At 37.8% G+C, this 15,713-nt stretch overlaps 1 protein-coding gene across 1 annotated transcript in view; it reads left to right on the top strand.

Moving 5' to 3' along the window:
- Positions 1-9,991, top strand: part of LOC136884363 (putative protein-lysine deacylase ABHD14B) — a 30,456-nt gene extending 20,465 nt beyond the window's left edge. Inside the window, exon 6 of the mRNA XM_067156501.2 lies at positions 7,045-9,991. Within this exon, the coding sequence (XP_067012602.1) occupies positions 7,045-7,230 (186 nt within the window). The 3' untranslated portion in view covers positions 7,231-9,991. The remainder of the gene's footprint in view (positions 1-7,044) is intronic.
- Positions 9,992-15,713: the final 5,722 nt, after the last annotated feature.

The raw sequence follows: 15,713 nt of genomic DNA on the forward strand, positions 1-15,713 counted from the left end.
AGCTTATCAGAAGACTATATAGGAGGCACAGTCTGATAACTGCATACGGGAGATAAATCTCCACAATGGAATTATTGCCCGCCTAGCAATTCCGAATGGAAAATTCTAAATTCCCATGAAGGGAATTAGATATTTTTCACCAATAGAGCATGTCAAAAACATATCAGATGTAAAGCTTTTCAGGCGTTTGCTCTATTAACCAGCATTCTGGTAAGGCTTCTAATAAGCTCACCTGCATACACCCAGCGTCAGTGGGCAGGGTCTAGTGTCAGACCTAAGACGAAACGCTGGTTAATAGAGCAAACGCCTGAAAAGCCTTACATCTGATATGTTTTTGACATGCTTTATTGGTGAAAAATATCAAATTCCCTTAGAATTTTCCATTGCGAAACCTCACTCGCTTATCAAGTCACAATTTATTTAAAATATTTGCTCGTCTTGCAAAACACTCGTAGACCAAGTTACTCGCAATCCGAGGTTCCACTGTAATCTGTTTTTATTTCTTGTGTACAAATAACCCACTCTTGGAATTTTGCACTATAATTTTGTTATTACAGTATAAAGACAGAAACACATAATAGGATGAATACAATGACAAGGGCTGCTGAGAAGAATTGTATGTGAAAGAACTGGAATTGTTGAGGAGATTTCCCTTGTCCTTTTGTGCTCTAGTCCCCTTTTTCTTTGGTCTGATTATGTTCGTGTCTTTCTACATATGATTTGATTTGTCCCATGTTTGTTTGTTTCTTTACTCACTTCATGAATTATTGCTTGTGATGTAAATCCAAATTATGGAATGTTCTTCCTCCCCATCATCCCTTACACCCAGTACATTTTTGACTAGTGAGAAGGGGGATATAGATCTGGATCTGAAATTTTAAGGGGGAAAGGAAAAGAGTCTGCAAGTTAAAGCTTGCTAAAAGACAAACAATGATGTGAACAGTGTGAGTTCCAGTGGAGAATATCCTGGTAATTATTACAGCTGTCTGAATAAACTAGGAGCTGCCTTGAAGTTGGTGGTAACAATCTCTATGCCACCCTAACTTTTTTTAACTCCATTCTATTCTGTTTCCTACACTTGTGTCGGTTTTGCCCTACCAGTCTTCACCCCGGACATCCCCCTATGAAATTTCCATATTTATACAAGTATTGTTTATTGCTAACAGTGTATTATTATTATTATTATTATCATTATTTTCCTTCAGGCAGTCCGGCTCCATGGCTAAATGGTTAGCGTTCTGGCCTTTGGCCACAGGGATCCCGGATTCGATTCCCGGTAGGGTTGGGAATTTTAACCATCATTGGTTAATTTTGCTGGCACGAGGGCTGGGTGTATGTGTCGTCTTCATCATAATTTCATCTTCATCATGACGCGCAGGTCGCCTACGGGAGTCAAATCAAGACCTGCATCTGGCGAGCCGAACATGTCCTCTGACACTCCCGGCACTAAAAGCCATACGCCATTTCATTTCCTTCAGGCATGGGTCCTACACTCCAGGTTGACAAGGACCATTTGACATGATCAATATGCAACGTTTGGTTCGAGCTGAGAGATTCATGTGTCTTGCCGCTATTGTCTTGGCCATTCAAGTGTCGTTGGCATCATATGCAATACAGTAGAAATCCGCAATAGCGAGTACGGCATATAACGAGAACTCCGTTATAGCAACGACTTTTTTCTGTCCCTTCAAAATTCCTATATTAAACTGTGTGTCGTCCTTCAGTTACAGCGAGAACCGTATCGCTGGCACATCCGTTATTACGAACGATTAAGCGCGCATGATTTTCCGTTACCGATATTTATGCACCCCAGCGATGATATTGCATGCAATCAATTACCTTCGGCATCGTTTCCTCGCTATGTGCACTAGCGGTTTCTCTCGTCGGCATTCGAAGGCGATGTTGGAGTTAATTAGTAATATCCGTCAACAGCTGTTACGTAAAGAAAATTCGAAATGGAAGAGAACATATTTTCGTAAGAAATGCGTAAATAACGTGTCTGATAACGGTTGTTAACTCGTTAAAAATTAAGGCGGACTAAACGACCTCTTAATTTGAGGCTAAATACTGCAAATTAAGTAAGAATGGGATACATCTCGAGATGGCAGAGTGCTTAATTGATTTCAGAGGTTAGTTTATATTTTGTCGCGTCTGGTTAAAGTACGGAAAGGCTATTATGAAAATTTATAGCGAGAAAGGTATAATTTCTCTACTGGCGCTTGAAGTGTGTTTTCATCATACGTATAGTACCATATGGTTAGGTTAGGATACGCGACTCTGTTTGAATAAGAAAACTGAAACGTATGCAACAAAATACGATCGATCATCTTCGGTACGGTATAGTTTTCTCACTTTGTGCATTTGAGAGCTCTCTCGTTGACATTCAAAAGCAATGGTGGAGTTGATTAGTAATACCCATCGACTGCTGTTCTCTAAAGAAAATTCGAAATGAAAGAAGATATCACGTTTTTGTAATAAATGCGTAAATAACGTGGCCGATAGCAGTTGTTAACTCATTAAAAATAAAGACTGAATAAACGATATTGTATATTATCATTTAGACTTTCATGGCCCGTGTAACTATTCACGAGGTATATTTTTGGGCTTATGCCGTGTAATTAATTATAAAAACACACTCAACGCGTTTCGAAAGGAACCTTGCCTTTCTTCATCAGGAGACAGAGAAAATGAAACTACGCATAATAGGTTGCTAGGAGAAAGCAACAAGGAACTTGAAATGGTGCCCTAAGATGTAAACGGGACGCCATTTTAGCCCCAGATAGAGACAACGAATGGCAACAGTAAAGCATTACTCTCTAATGGTTCTGATAATAGGTAGCCATGATTCACTATGGTTGTAGCCAGTATCGCGGTTGAAATTATCTGGGTGTTTACGTATTTCAACCGCCTTCCTAATAATTCTTGGGCGATATTGCTTTATACGGGCAAGAACATCCACTTCTTGGAACAAAACATCATGACCAGGTGTTAAGGCATGATCAGCAACAGCTGATTTATCAGGTTGGTTGAGTCTGATACATGTGGTATGTTCTTTGATGCGAGTACATACCGTTCTTGAAGTCTGCCCATTATAAACCTTGCCACAAGTACAGGGAATTCTGTAGATACCAGGTTGTTGCAATTTGGGCAAACTATCCTTAGTTGGTCACAGGAGTTGTCTAATCTTAATTGATGTTCCAAAAACAGTTCGTGCACGGTACCTATGTAAGATTTTAGCAATACGATCTGTCATGTTATGTATGTAAGGTAGGTAAGCAGTTCCTTTTACATCTTTTTTCTTAACAGACGTCCGATTATGTGTCGATTTAAGAGCCGTTGAGATCAAAGCTCTGCTGTAACCGTTGCTCTCAACGGTGGTTCTCAAGGTGTTAATTTCCTCTTGTAGAGCTGACACTTCACAAATCCTCCTGGCCCTGGTAGTCAGAGTTTTAAGGATACCATGTTTCTGGGCAGGGTGATGGTGAGAATCTGCGTGGAGACATCTATTGGTGTGTGTAGGCTTACGATAAACGCTGTGTCCCAAAGATCCATCCTCTTTCTTGGTGACGAGAACATCTAAAAATGTCAGATTCCATTTCCATGGTAATAATAATAATTTCGTGTGGCTATTTTTAGCCGAATGCAGCCCTTGTAAGGCAGACCCTCCGATGAGGGTGGGCGAAATCTGCCATATGTAGGTAACTGCGTGTTATTGTGGTGGAGGATAGTGTTATATGTGGTGTGTGAGTTGCAGGGATGTTGGGGACAGCACAAACGCCCAGCCCCCGGGCCATTGAAATTGACCAATGAAGGTTAAAATCCATGACCCGGCTGGGAATCGAACCCGGGACCTTCTGAACCGAAGGCCAGTACGCTGTCCATTCAGCCAACGAGTCGGACTATTTCCATGGTGAAACAAATGGAAGGGTGCTGGCGATTAAGGTGATCCAGAAAGGGACTAAAATTGTCTTCACCTTCCGTCCATACGATGAACGTATCATCCACATAACGCCACCAGATCTTCGATTTGCAAGGTGCCGACGACAAAGCTTTCTCTTCGAAGTTTTCCATGAAGAAATTAGCCACAACAGGAGAGAGAGGACTTCCCAATATTTGGCGTTAGCGTGAAGACAAAGAGCTAAAAAAAATGCGTACTGTACAAAAACTGCATTCAGTGGTCCGCAACAAGGACGCTTTAAAAAAGTGGAAGATGAAATTGTGAGGTATGTGCACGAAAAATGCAAGGGAGAAATGGTCCTACCATGGCGCGCAATAAACTCGCTCGATGACTTTCAACGTTCACGATTAGGCTTCTATACATCGCTAGCCGCTGAATTTGGCCGAACCCGACAAGCAAGACGTGCGTGTAGCGGTAGCCGGTTATATCTGACGCTGCATAAAAGTAACAGTTTTATAGACAGCTAGAATAGTTTCCTGATGGAGATGCATGGAATAGGTAGTGCCGGAAAATTTTCAACGAGTTCTCTTCGGTATTATGATGCCAATGTTAAGTTAATGGTCCTTAAACCCGCGGAAATAAAGACTAATTGTGCAGCCGCAAAAAAAAAAAAAAACGGCGTGACAAAAGTCAATGTTTGGCATCTAAAAATGCGTTTGCCTAATGTACAACAAGGCATTCATATGATTTTACAAACTTCTTTTTGAGCCGGATTTAAATTTTTTGAAGGAAAAAATAGGGTTCATCTTGGATTTGGAGAAATACAATACTATATTTTTTTCAGAATGAAATTAAACACACACTTTCACGTAGTATCGGATTACGAATAATAACAAACAGGTAAGCTGTAGTGTGGATATCATCTGCGGAAACGCAAGTTTTGAACAAAATGATTGCCGTTTCATACCGATTTTAAAGTGCATGAAAGGTTTTCTGACTTTTATACAAAAATCGGATCCTACAACAATCCGTTATAGCGAGTAAATTTTTTGCTGTTATGAATTCTTGCTATAACAGACTTCTGTATTTTTTTACGATATGCTTTACGTTGCATTGATACAGATAGGTCTTATGGTGACGATGGGATAGGAAAGGGCTAGGAGTGGGAAAGAAGCGGCTATGGCGCCACTATTTCTCGAATGCAAGCTCACAGCTGCGCGACCCTAACCGCATGGCTAACTTGTTCGGCGTAAGCAATATTGTAACGGACGCTACTTTTAGGTGCTCCTACTGAATGGGTACACCTCCCATCCTCTACTGGATTGTCATTTGTTATGTGATCAAGGAGAGAAACTCCACTAAACCAGTGTAACAACCACCTGTGGGTGGGGACAGTAGAATAACATCCATGATATCCCCTGCCTGTCATAAGAGGTGACTAAAAGGGGCTCTAGGAACTCTTAACTTGGGAGCGTGGATTGTCGACCATGGGGCCCTTAGCCAAGACCTGGCATTGCTTCCATTTACTTGTGCCGTGTTCCTCACTCTCATCTACCCTATCCAACCTCCCTTGGTCAACTCTTGTTCTTTTCCGACCCCAATGGTAATAAGACATTCAAGGCCTTGGGAGTGTAATTTTCGCATCCTTCATGGCCCTTGTCTTTCTTTGGCCGATACCTTCCATTTTTCTCTTCGATACTGCGGTTGTACTTCCTCTTAAAACAATAATTACCACCACCAGTGTAACATTCATATCTCCATAGTATGAAAAGAACCCTCAACACTTTTGGTGAGTGGCCAGCTCTGGCACCATGCAACGCCACTGTACAGACCCTTGCAATGCACCTTTGATTTAAGTTGGACCAGCATATGCCTATTGCATAGTACACCTGCACATGCTGCAGTCACTGTTGCACATACTTTCTGATCAATACCACCATTGCTTTGTATGTGGGATCCTAAATACTTGAACAAGCTCGACTTCAATAGATCTTTATCCGTGACCTTCACTGTGAATGTGCTTGGGTTAGTTTCCACATATTTGGCTGGGTTAAGTGGCTCAAATGGTTGAAGCGCTGGCTTTCTGAGTCCAGGTTGGCAGGTTCGATTCTGGCTCAGTCTGGTAGTATTTGAAAGTGCTGAAATATGTCAACCCCGCATCGGTAGATTTATTGGCATACCTACCACTTTCCCGATTTAGGCGGGGGACTCCCAATTTTCGACAGTTTTCTCGCCTCCCGATTATTTTATTATTTCTCCCGATGTTAGCTTATTTTTTGGTGAACTTCAAACACGTGTTTTAAAATCCCGCCATTTCAGCTTGTTTACGTGAGTGGCCGGAAGTCCTTCGCTCCTTGGGCGCTTTCAAACAAAATATCTATGTTTATTAATGCGAGAAATGTGCGTGAATGTGCGATGTTTATTGAAACCTGTATATCGATCATCAATCTCTCGTTCTCGCATGCTATGTTCGTGTTCGTTCACATCTATCTAGTCGATTCTAGAGAGTAGTCGCTAGATTTGGAGTCTTTTTTTAGTAATCTAGTGACAGAATTTCAAAGATAGCAACTAGTGGATTTTGTAGAGATTTTAGGAGCCATTTGGAGACAATTCTGGCAAATTTTAATTTATTACATGATAAAAATAGCATTGCGCTTCGCATAATTGCATGACGCAATATATTAATATATGCGTTTGCTAAGGAATGGCATCTTAAGTGCATGACTGATTCACATGTGTGGAGCATGAGTTCATGCCAGTTGGCTATGGTTCATACTATTTTCGGAAGGCTTATCAGAGACCGATCGTCTTACTTACATACTTCCTGTGAGGGAATAGAGATGAGCCTCGTATAGCAACAGTCGAGTTTTGAGACACTCAGCATCATCATCATCATCATCAATGTCCCACTCCAGTCGCCCTGGAGTGGTTGTTTTGAGACAATAAGTGTTATAAAACATACCGTAGTACTCCTGCGTTGTGAAAGACATTTAGAATAAGCAGTTTTGACCAATTGTATCTCCTGATTTTCATATCAAAATTTCCTGATTTTTGCTTTTGTAAATTTGGCAGGTATATATATGTGAAATTTAATAAAGTTGTGTCTGTGTTTAGGTAAAGGGTTAATAAACCATAATTTGTTTCAGGTGCCAACACTTATCGTGTATGGAAGTGAAGATAACACTGGGTTAGCCGAAGCAGCTCTTAAGAACCTGAAGGTGATGCCCAATAGCCGTGAGGTGAAACTAGAACAGGCTGGCCACCCAGCCTACTTGAACCAGCCTGATGTATTTCATAAACTAGTCTACAACTTCATGCTTCTGCTCAAATAGGTGTGCTTGCTAATCATCGAGATCTGGGTTAGCACCTGCATCAAATACTCTTCTCGTGCTGTTGTAAATAAAGCAAAAATAATGGGGAGTACATTGAAACAATTGAGGAGATTTGACATTTTTATCCCAGTTGATTTTTTACTATGGAAGATATTTTCTACCTTAAGTGTGATTAATTATTACCGTGAAAAAGGTGCGACATCATTACAGCCTAGTTGAAAGTATTTTTTTTTCTTGATGTATGTTACCTTATCATTAAGTAATTCTCAAACCATTTTGAATATTCTATATCTAGGGCTTCATATCTAATATGGTAGTAATTTTACAGGGGAAACAAAAACCAATTGCAAATATATCACAAAAAAGTAGAAATTCTATTTTAATTTCAAAATGTTTATATTTAAGATTTTATATGAAAATGCAACCTTCATTTATATTACATTATGACATTTACAGAAGAAAATGCTACTTACACACTGTTATGCAGTCCTTTTATCTTATTTTCATAATGGAGAGAATGATAAGAAATTGAGTTTCTTAAAGATACAATTATCTGATCATAACATATACAACTTTGTCACCAAAGTAGTTTCAGTTTATCTATAATAACTTCAGTTTTAGTTGTTCCATTTTCTCCATAACAGTTTTTCAGTTTGTAGCTTCCCCATTCCCATGCTGTATCAGTTCTAATAACTTCCTGATTTGACAACCTCAGTTTCGTTTCTCCTGCACGAGTTTAGGAACAACCACGTTAAGTCTTGAATTTTCCTATCTTTCTTCATCTGAATGTTTTTCCATGTGTGTCACGAAGTGTATCAATTTCCGGTTTGCAAGTCTCTTTGAAGGAGCTGCATGCCACAAGAACCTTCAGTTTAATACTGTTCTTTCTTCAGCTTCTAAGCCATTTACCTTTAAAAAGCTATCATTTCCCTCTGCTTCTTTTTCTCTCTTTGGCTGAGTACATTATTCTCCCAGCTAACCTGTCCCACTCTGTTCAGATCATTATAATCCCATCAATGAAGACTAATTCAAAAATTAAGTGCTTGATTTCAGAGTTTCATTGCAATTGCTGTACTAGGAAGATAACCCTGAATATTAAATAATCAATGTAGTTACAACATATTCAAGTTCTCCTATAACTGAAATAATTTAATAAGCCTGAAAGTAATTTAAGAACAAAAGTTTATTTGAATATAAAATACTGTGGGCTTTCCTCAGTTTTATTATTTATGATGCTGATAGGCGACCAATTTATCGGCATAGTTTGTCTGTAGGCGCTATGAACAGTACGCTGAATGTTGTATCAGAGACATGATAATAAGCTTTGGGCTTTTGCTGTGTAAAAAAAAAAAAACACAACCCGGTGAAATTCTTTGTTTTGTAGATGATCTGAGTCTTCAGAAGAAAATCTTGCTTGTTCACGAGCAAGATTTCATATGTTTACATCATTCCATGCTTGCCTCAGAATTCAATTACTGGCACTTTTAACTCATTGCCACTTCCAGTTCTAATAACTTCCTGATTTGACAACCTCAGTTTCGTTTCTCCTGCACAAGTTTAGGAACAACCACGTTAAGTCTTGAATTTTCCTATCTTTCATCATCTGAATGTTTTTCCATGTGTGTCACGAATATGAGTATTCTTTCAACCTATGTTGTATGTTGCATTTGGAAACTTCAAACTTTTTCCCAGTATCTTCATTATTAGTACATTTTGCCTTGCGTAAAATCCACAATTTGACGTTTATACCATAACTTCTCTCTCCAGTATTAGGCTGAAGTGACAAAGATTTTCTCCTCTCCTTTCTGCATGATCTGCCGTGACTGGATAGTGAAAAAAACTGAATACATTAACACTTTGACGCCAAGCCAAGCAACAATAGATCACAAGCCACAAATTGGGAAATAAAAATTGTGAAAGCTCGGGAAATTTTTATTTATTCACAACCTTGAACTCGGCTGCAATGTATGTGTGACTCCCCCTGCACAAAGACAGTCAAGTTGGGGAATGATGCAAATAGACCTTCATGAAAAAGTCTTTAAAATGTTAGGCTACACATATAAGAAAACTTTTTAAAAAGTACATTTTAATATAAAAAACTTAAGTCTTATATTCAGGCCAGTATGATACTTTTCTATCAACAAGATAAGTTTGCTTATTTTTTAACATTTCTTGCAAAGATTTTGGGCTGTGATGATGTCCTAATCACCTTTATACATACTGTAGATTGTATTATGATGTAGGAGTTGATCACTGTTTGCAGTGAATATTATTGTTGTTGTGTTTTTAGTTTCCCTGGAAGGGTTTAGTGGAAAGTATGATTTGTTTGTGAGTGTATCATAGAGGCAGCTAGCTGTCAAGTTACTGATTTTATGGAAAGAATACAAGGGGAAGTTATTCTTTTTCACTGACTGATAATTTTATAGTGAGAAAATATGTATATTATTGAACTCAAATATATGATGAGTTTTTCCTGTATATTTATAATGTATTCAGAATCATTACATTCCCTTATAGCAGGATTGCAAGAATTTTTTTAAAAACAGAGAAGACTATTCTCCCAAAATTTGATTTGATTATCAATAACTTCAACATTTCGGGATATACTTATCATGGTTTTTCTTATTGATTTTCATCTCTCTAATTGGTTAATGTAATTTGAATAAAAAGAAATTCTGTCTTATATTATCCTCAAAGATTTGTTAAAACATCTTCATTATTCTAAGGGAAATTTTTATGGAATTAAATATTTTGGAACACACTAATTTTCTTAATTCCCTCTCAGCCCTTTACTTTTCATTTCTAGCTCTGGACAAATCAAGCATTTTGGACAACTGGAATAAATTAGATATACACCCCCTGTTGATGGGGGCTGTAGAATAACACCCATGGTATCCTCTGCATGTCGTAAGAGATGACTAAAAAGGGCTCCAGGGTCTCCTTAACTTGAGAGTGTGAGTTGATGACCACGGGGCCCTTAGCTGAGTCCTGGAACTGCTTCCACTTACTTGTGTCAGGCTCCTCGCTTTTCATCTATCATATCCGATGTCCCTTGTTCAACTCTTGTTCTTTTCTGACCCCGACAGTATTAGAGCATTCAAGGACTAGGGAGTTTTTCATTTTCATGCCCTTTGTGGCCTTTGTCTTTCTTTGGCTGATATCTTCATTTTTCAAAGTGTTGGATCCCTTCCATTTTTTCTTTCCGATTTGTTTTATATTGTGGATGGTTGCCTAGTTGTACTTCCTCTTAAATCAATTGAATTGATTATTTCAGGAAGCAGTCAAGTGCCAAAAAATGAGTTATTGGCAGAATATGTTACTAAGAGGGTATACGCACATTTTGGTACTGAAACCAGTCAAGAAACGTCCTCCTATAATGGTCGGGCATTACATTGAATTTCGTATTTAGTTCAGAAATCAGTTAAGTGACACCACTTGGCTGATTTCTGCAGTAAACTGCTACCGGTACATTTTGTGATGTGCCACACCTTGCCGGTTGGCGCTGCTGCTCTGAATCCAGAATCAAGCTATTTTTACTGTCATTATTGTGTATCTTTAATTGCATGTTCATAATATTGTGAACAACTGATTGAAAAAGTGTTTCTTTTGTTAAGTGCAGTGTTTTTATAATCGTAGTGATATGTCTGAAACTTCAGAAGATGAACCTGTATCTAAAAGGAAACGAGGAGTGGTAGACAAACTCGCACGCATAATATTATTCGGAATGCGAGGGTAAAAGGAGAAGGTTATATTTTTTACTCAGGCAAAGAAGGACAAGTTAAGCATCGCTGCGAGATGTCACAAAAAAAGCAAAATGTTTAAAATTGAAGATAAGTCATACATAATATGATGATCGGAAAATGGGGAAACAAACGACAGCATTGCAAAGCAATTGGGTGCATCGCACTCAATGATTAAATTCTAAAAAATCAAGTAGACCAGATAATCTGAGCACGAAGAAGGAATCTGGATTGGAACGCAGTTAAGGAGCAGCTATGTTGTTTGGATAATGGAAGATGGAAAGTTGTTATTAACATCCTGATAAAGCAGGAACAGGAAAAGGGAATAGGACAAATAGAGTGACCATATATACTTTACTCCAGCACCTGGTGTTTCTGCTATGGGCAAGTGCGTGCTTGTTTGCCGTAAGCTGAAATTCAAACAATTTTAAGAAGTTTATTACTTACCAAGTTAGGAGAGGTAGTGTTGAAACTGCCTGCCTTCATTCATTCATTCATTCTCTACACATTTTTGGCACCCGATTATTCATCACACTCTGTAGTTCACGTTGAGGAATCCTGGCAATTTCCTGGCGAACGGTATGTTTCAGTTGTATAGTGTGTGGACTTGCCTTGTACATGGCATTTTTAAATTTACCCCAGAGATAATAATTTAGTAGCATTTTGCATAGAGCCATATAAAATTCCCATTTGTATGAGATGATAAAGTGATTTTTTTAGGAAAAGTTTCCAAATTATGACCAATGCCGTATAATTTTTCTTTAACCCTTTAACAGTCAAATGGGCCAGATCATCCGAGCACAAAATTATTGAAGAAGTTTTACTTAGATAGGATAGAAGAGGGAAGGATACTTAAGTAGATGACAGCCGCTAAGATCGAAGGAAGAAGAATGAGAAAGAATTCCGATTGGAAGGCTGGTAAGGAGTAGCAATGGTTTTTGGATAATGGAAGATAGAAAAGTGATCTGGCAGGAGCTGGAAAAGGATATAGGCCATACGGGATGATCATTCTGTAGAAAAAGTACGGTACTTTACATATCAGTTTGTATCACCAATTTGTTCTACAGGAAGACAGGCACTGGTGAACTATAAATAGAACATTTACTATATACAGTTACGATTTTATTCTGTTCACATTGTTTTGTCTAACAAATGTCACAGGTGTTGATAACAAAATTATTATAATCATTTCTCTATTTTAAAGTTTATATCCTGTATAGAACAATAAATTGAACATCAATATACCCTTCTTATATATTGTTTAACATGTCCAACATATAATTTGAAAAAATATACAGATTATAGTCACATTAAATTTATTTGTAATGTCAACTCTAACTGTCTAGAAAATTTGGAATAAATAACAAAAATAAATTATTAAACATTCACACATTTGTGACAGCTAGAGGTATGCTTTGTTTGTTTGAAATAATTGAAACTTCCTTTTAAGGTAATTTATGAATTAAGACCAAATTTGAATTTTTCTCACGGTGCCAACTCCTCAAAAGGATCTGCTGTTTTTGATTGTAAAACAAATATTCATGTCCAAATTAATTCATTTGCCAGTTTTCCATGTTTGATTCCTAATGTTTTTGTTTAAAGGAAATAATGTAATAATAATAATAATAATAATAATAATTGTTTTCTTTGGTCAAGTGACAAGAATAATCCCTGCAGGGTCAACCAAGTGGATCTGCTTCTACTTCCAAAATAAAAAGACAAAAGGGGCCTGATTCAGTTAGAAACAGATCTACAAGAGGTAGGCATCATGCATGATATAATTCTGGTGCACAACCCCCTTAAGAAGAAACTTCAAACTGGGCGAGTTGGCTGTGCAGTTAGGAGCACGCAGCTGTGAGCTTATATTCAGTAGATGGTGGGTTCGAACCCCACTCTCAGCAGCCCTGAAGATGGTTTTCTGTGGTTTCCCCATTTTCACACCAGGCTGTATCTTAATAATAATGTTATGTGCTTTACGTTCCACTAACTAATTCTATGGTTTTCGGGGATGGCGAGGTGCCGGAATTTATATCCACAGGAATTCTTTTACGTGGCAGTAAATCTACCGACATGAGGCTGACATATTTAAGCACCTTCAAATACCACTGGACTGAGCCAGGATCGAACTTGCCAAGTTGGCGTCAGAAAACCAGTGCTCTACCATCTGTGCCACTCAGCCCGGCTGTACCTTAATTATGGCCATAGTTGCTTCCTTCCCACTCTTAGCCCTTTTCTACCCAATTGTCAGCATAAAACCTATCTGCATCGGTGTGATGTAAAGCAACTTGTAAATAGAAAGAAACTTCAAGACCACGAGCGTTTCCGAGAAAAGACGAAGCTGAAAATAGGTTAGGTGTGAACCAAAGAAAGAAAAGAACAACACCAGCAATGAATGCAGGAGTACTGAGCACATGTTGAAGTCCAGGGAATTTAGAATTTTGGTAGTTACCCATAAAGAAGCTGTTTCATAGGCTACCTAGTTAATCAGAAAATGGCCTATTCGCAAGTGCTTTATCTAAAGTCATAAATCTAATGGTTGCCTTTTACTTTAGTCAGCATGAAAACCACATTAGTTAGGAATGGTCCCTAGTGATAAAGATATCTGTGGAATGTAGTTTTCCATGCAGGAGATATACCACAATGCTACTGTACCAATGCCAATAATAAACTGACTGGTGTCTGTTTCAAGTTCATTCTATATAACTCTAATGAGTACTCTCACAAAAAAAAATTTTAAAAGAGTCAGATCAGGTGATTTTGGGGGTCCTCAAAAAAGGGATGAGTATATTCAAGGCTACCAATATTAAAACAAAAGAAACTACACACAAAATCACAATGATAACTACTGATTAATTTAATGAACTTAAGACTTACTGCACATCAAAATTTGACTTCCAATGTATATATTGAATTAAAGAAACTTGGATTATTTGGTTGTTTAAGATCATTCTGTTAACAGGAAGTTCATCATTCGCATGCTATGCATACCTTCTAGTTGTCTTATTGTGATAATAAAATAAGCATTAACAGCTATTAAATATATCCATTTTCTGGTCAGTTTGTTATATAATTGATATTCATTGACAATAACATAATATATTATATATACATGTAACAATAATAATATGTATAGTTTCTTTGCCACTTTTAGCTGATCAACAGCTGTATAAATTCTTCACTAGCATAGAAGATATGCAATCGTGTTGTATATATATCAAATGGCAGCAATCCTATTATAAAACTGCATAAATTCTTTTCTCTTCTTTAGTACAAACACTTCTTAAATCTAGTACATTTCTTGAACACTGCAACATCCATTTTGAACACACACATTTTCATTTTCACTAAGAGTTGATTTTGATAGAAAGAAATTCACTTCTATTTTATTCTCAGTATAATTTGATTAATAAAATATTACCCTCATAATCTGAGTGGAAATGAAAAGCTTTCTTAAGTAGCAAGCATTCTCTTATGAATTGTATTATACAAGGCAGCATGTTTTATTTTTATTTTCCATATTGATATTTCCTTATTTATAAATTTAGCCATTGAATAACATCATGCAATTATACTTTTTTCCTATTCTCTGATAAAAGGTGTGCAGTAGAATCATCATCATCATCATCAATGTCCCACTCCAGTCGCCCAGGTGTGGTTAGTGCAGCAGAATGATGGACGTATTTCTAAATACTGAAACATTTTCTGTGTGTGCATTGCTATGTTGTGTAAAATATGAATTCAGACCTTCAAGCAGTAGCGGCGACTAAGGAGGGCGAGGGGGGTCAGTCACCCCCCCCCCCCCATCACTTTGTGGAGAAAACATTACATTTTTATTCCATTTTAGTCGGCTGAAACTAAGAATTATTAAAAAAAATTGTACAAGCCCCGTTATCTTATCAGCTAGCTCTTTAGTTTATTTTCTTTAATTATTAGCGGAAATACGAACAAAATGTCGTTCGTCGCGGCGAAACGATTTGCATAGCTCCTCATTAAGTAGTGGAGACGTTGCATGTGCTATGAAAAGGGATAGCAGGGGTATGTCGTTTTGCCGAGATCAAGGACACTGAGGTATGATTCACCGATTGTTGCGCGCATTCATCCGGCTGCCAGTCTCTTAAAATAATGTTATTTGCTTTACGTCCCACTAACTACATTTACGGTTTCTGGAGACACCGAGGTGCCGGAATTTTGTCCTGCAGTAAATCTACCGACATGAGGCTGACGTAATTAAGTACCTTCAAATACCACCGGACTGAGCCAGGATCGAATCTGCCAAATTGAGATCAGAGGGCCAGCGCCTCAGCCGTCTGAGCCACCCAGTCTCTTTATTGTCTGTTAGTTTCTTTTAAAGATAAAAATTTCATTGTTCCGTATTGAAATTATTGATGTTAAAAATTAAATAACTGGAAAGGAGTATTGAATAGGTTGAACCTCCTTTCCAGTTATTTAATTTTTAACATGTTAGTTTCTTAGCGTGTAGTCAAATACTAAGTGATTTTTAATTGTATAATCATGCCGTACTTCTGTTTAATTGTAATACATAAGTACAGTATATTGTTCCTTTGGTGAAAGTTTTATTCTGTAGTCTAGTATTGAATCAGTATCTCAAAAACTGTTAATACCGCAGTTAAATTGGTAATTACCTCTCTGTGAAAATTCGCCCAGAGAGCATAAGAAATGTACCACTTTGTAGCTTTTCTTCCAGTTTACATGCATATACCCCGCCCTACCCCCCCCCCCCCC

This window comes from Anabrus simplex, chromosome 12 (assembly GCF_040414725.1).
Source record: "Anabrus simplex isolate iqAnaSimp1 chromosome 12, ASM4041472v1, whole genome shotgun sequence".
Taxonomy (NCBI): domain Eukaryota; kingdom Metazoa; phylum Arthropoda; class Insecta; order Orthoptera; family Tettigoniidae; genus Anabrus; species Anabrus simplex.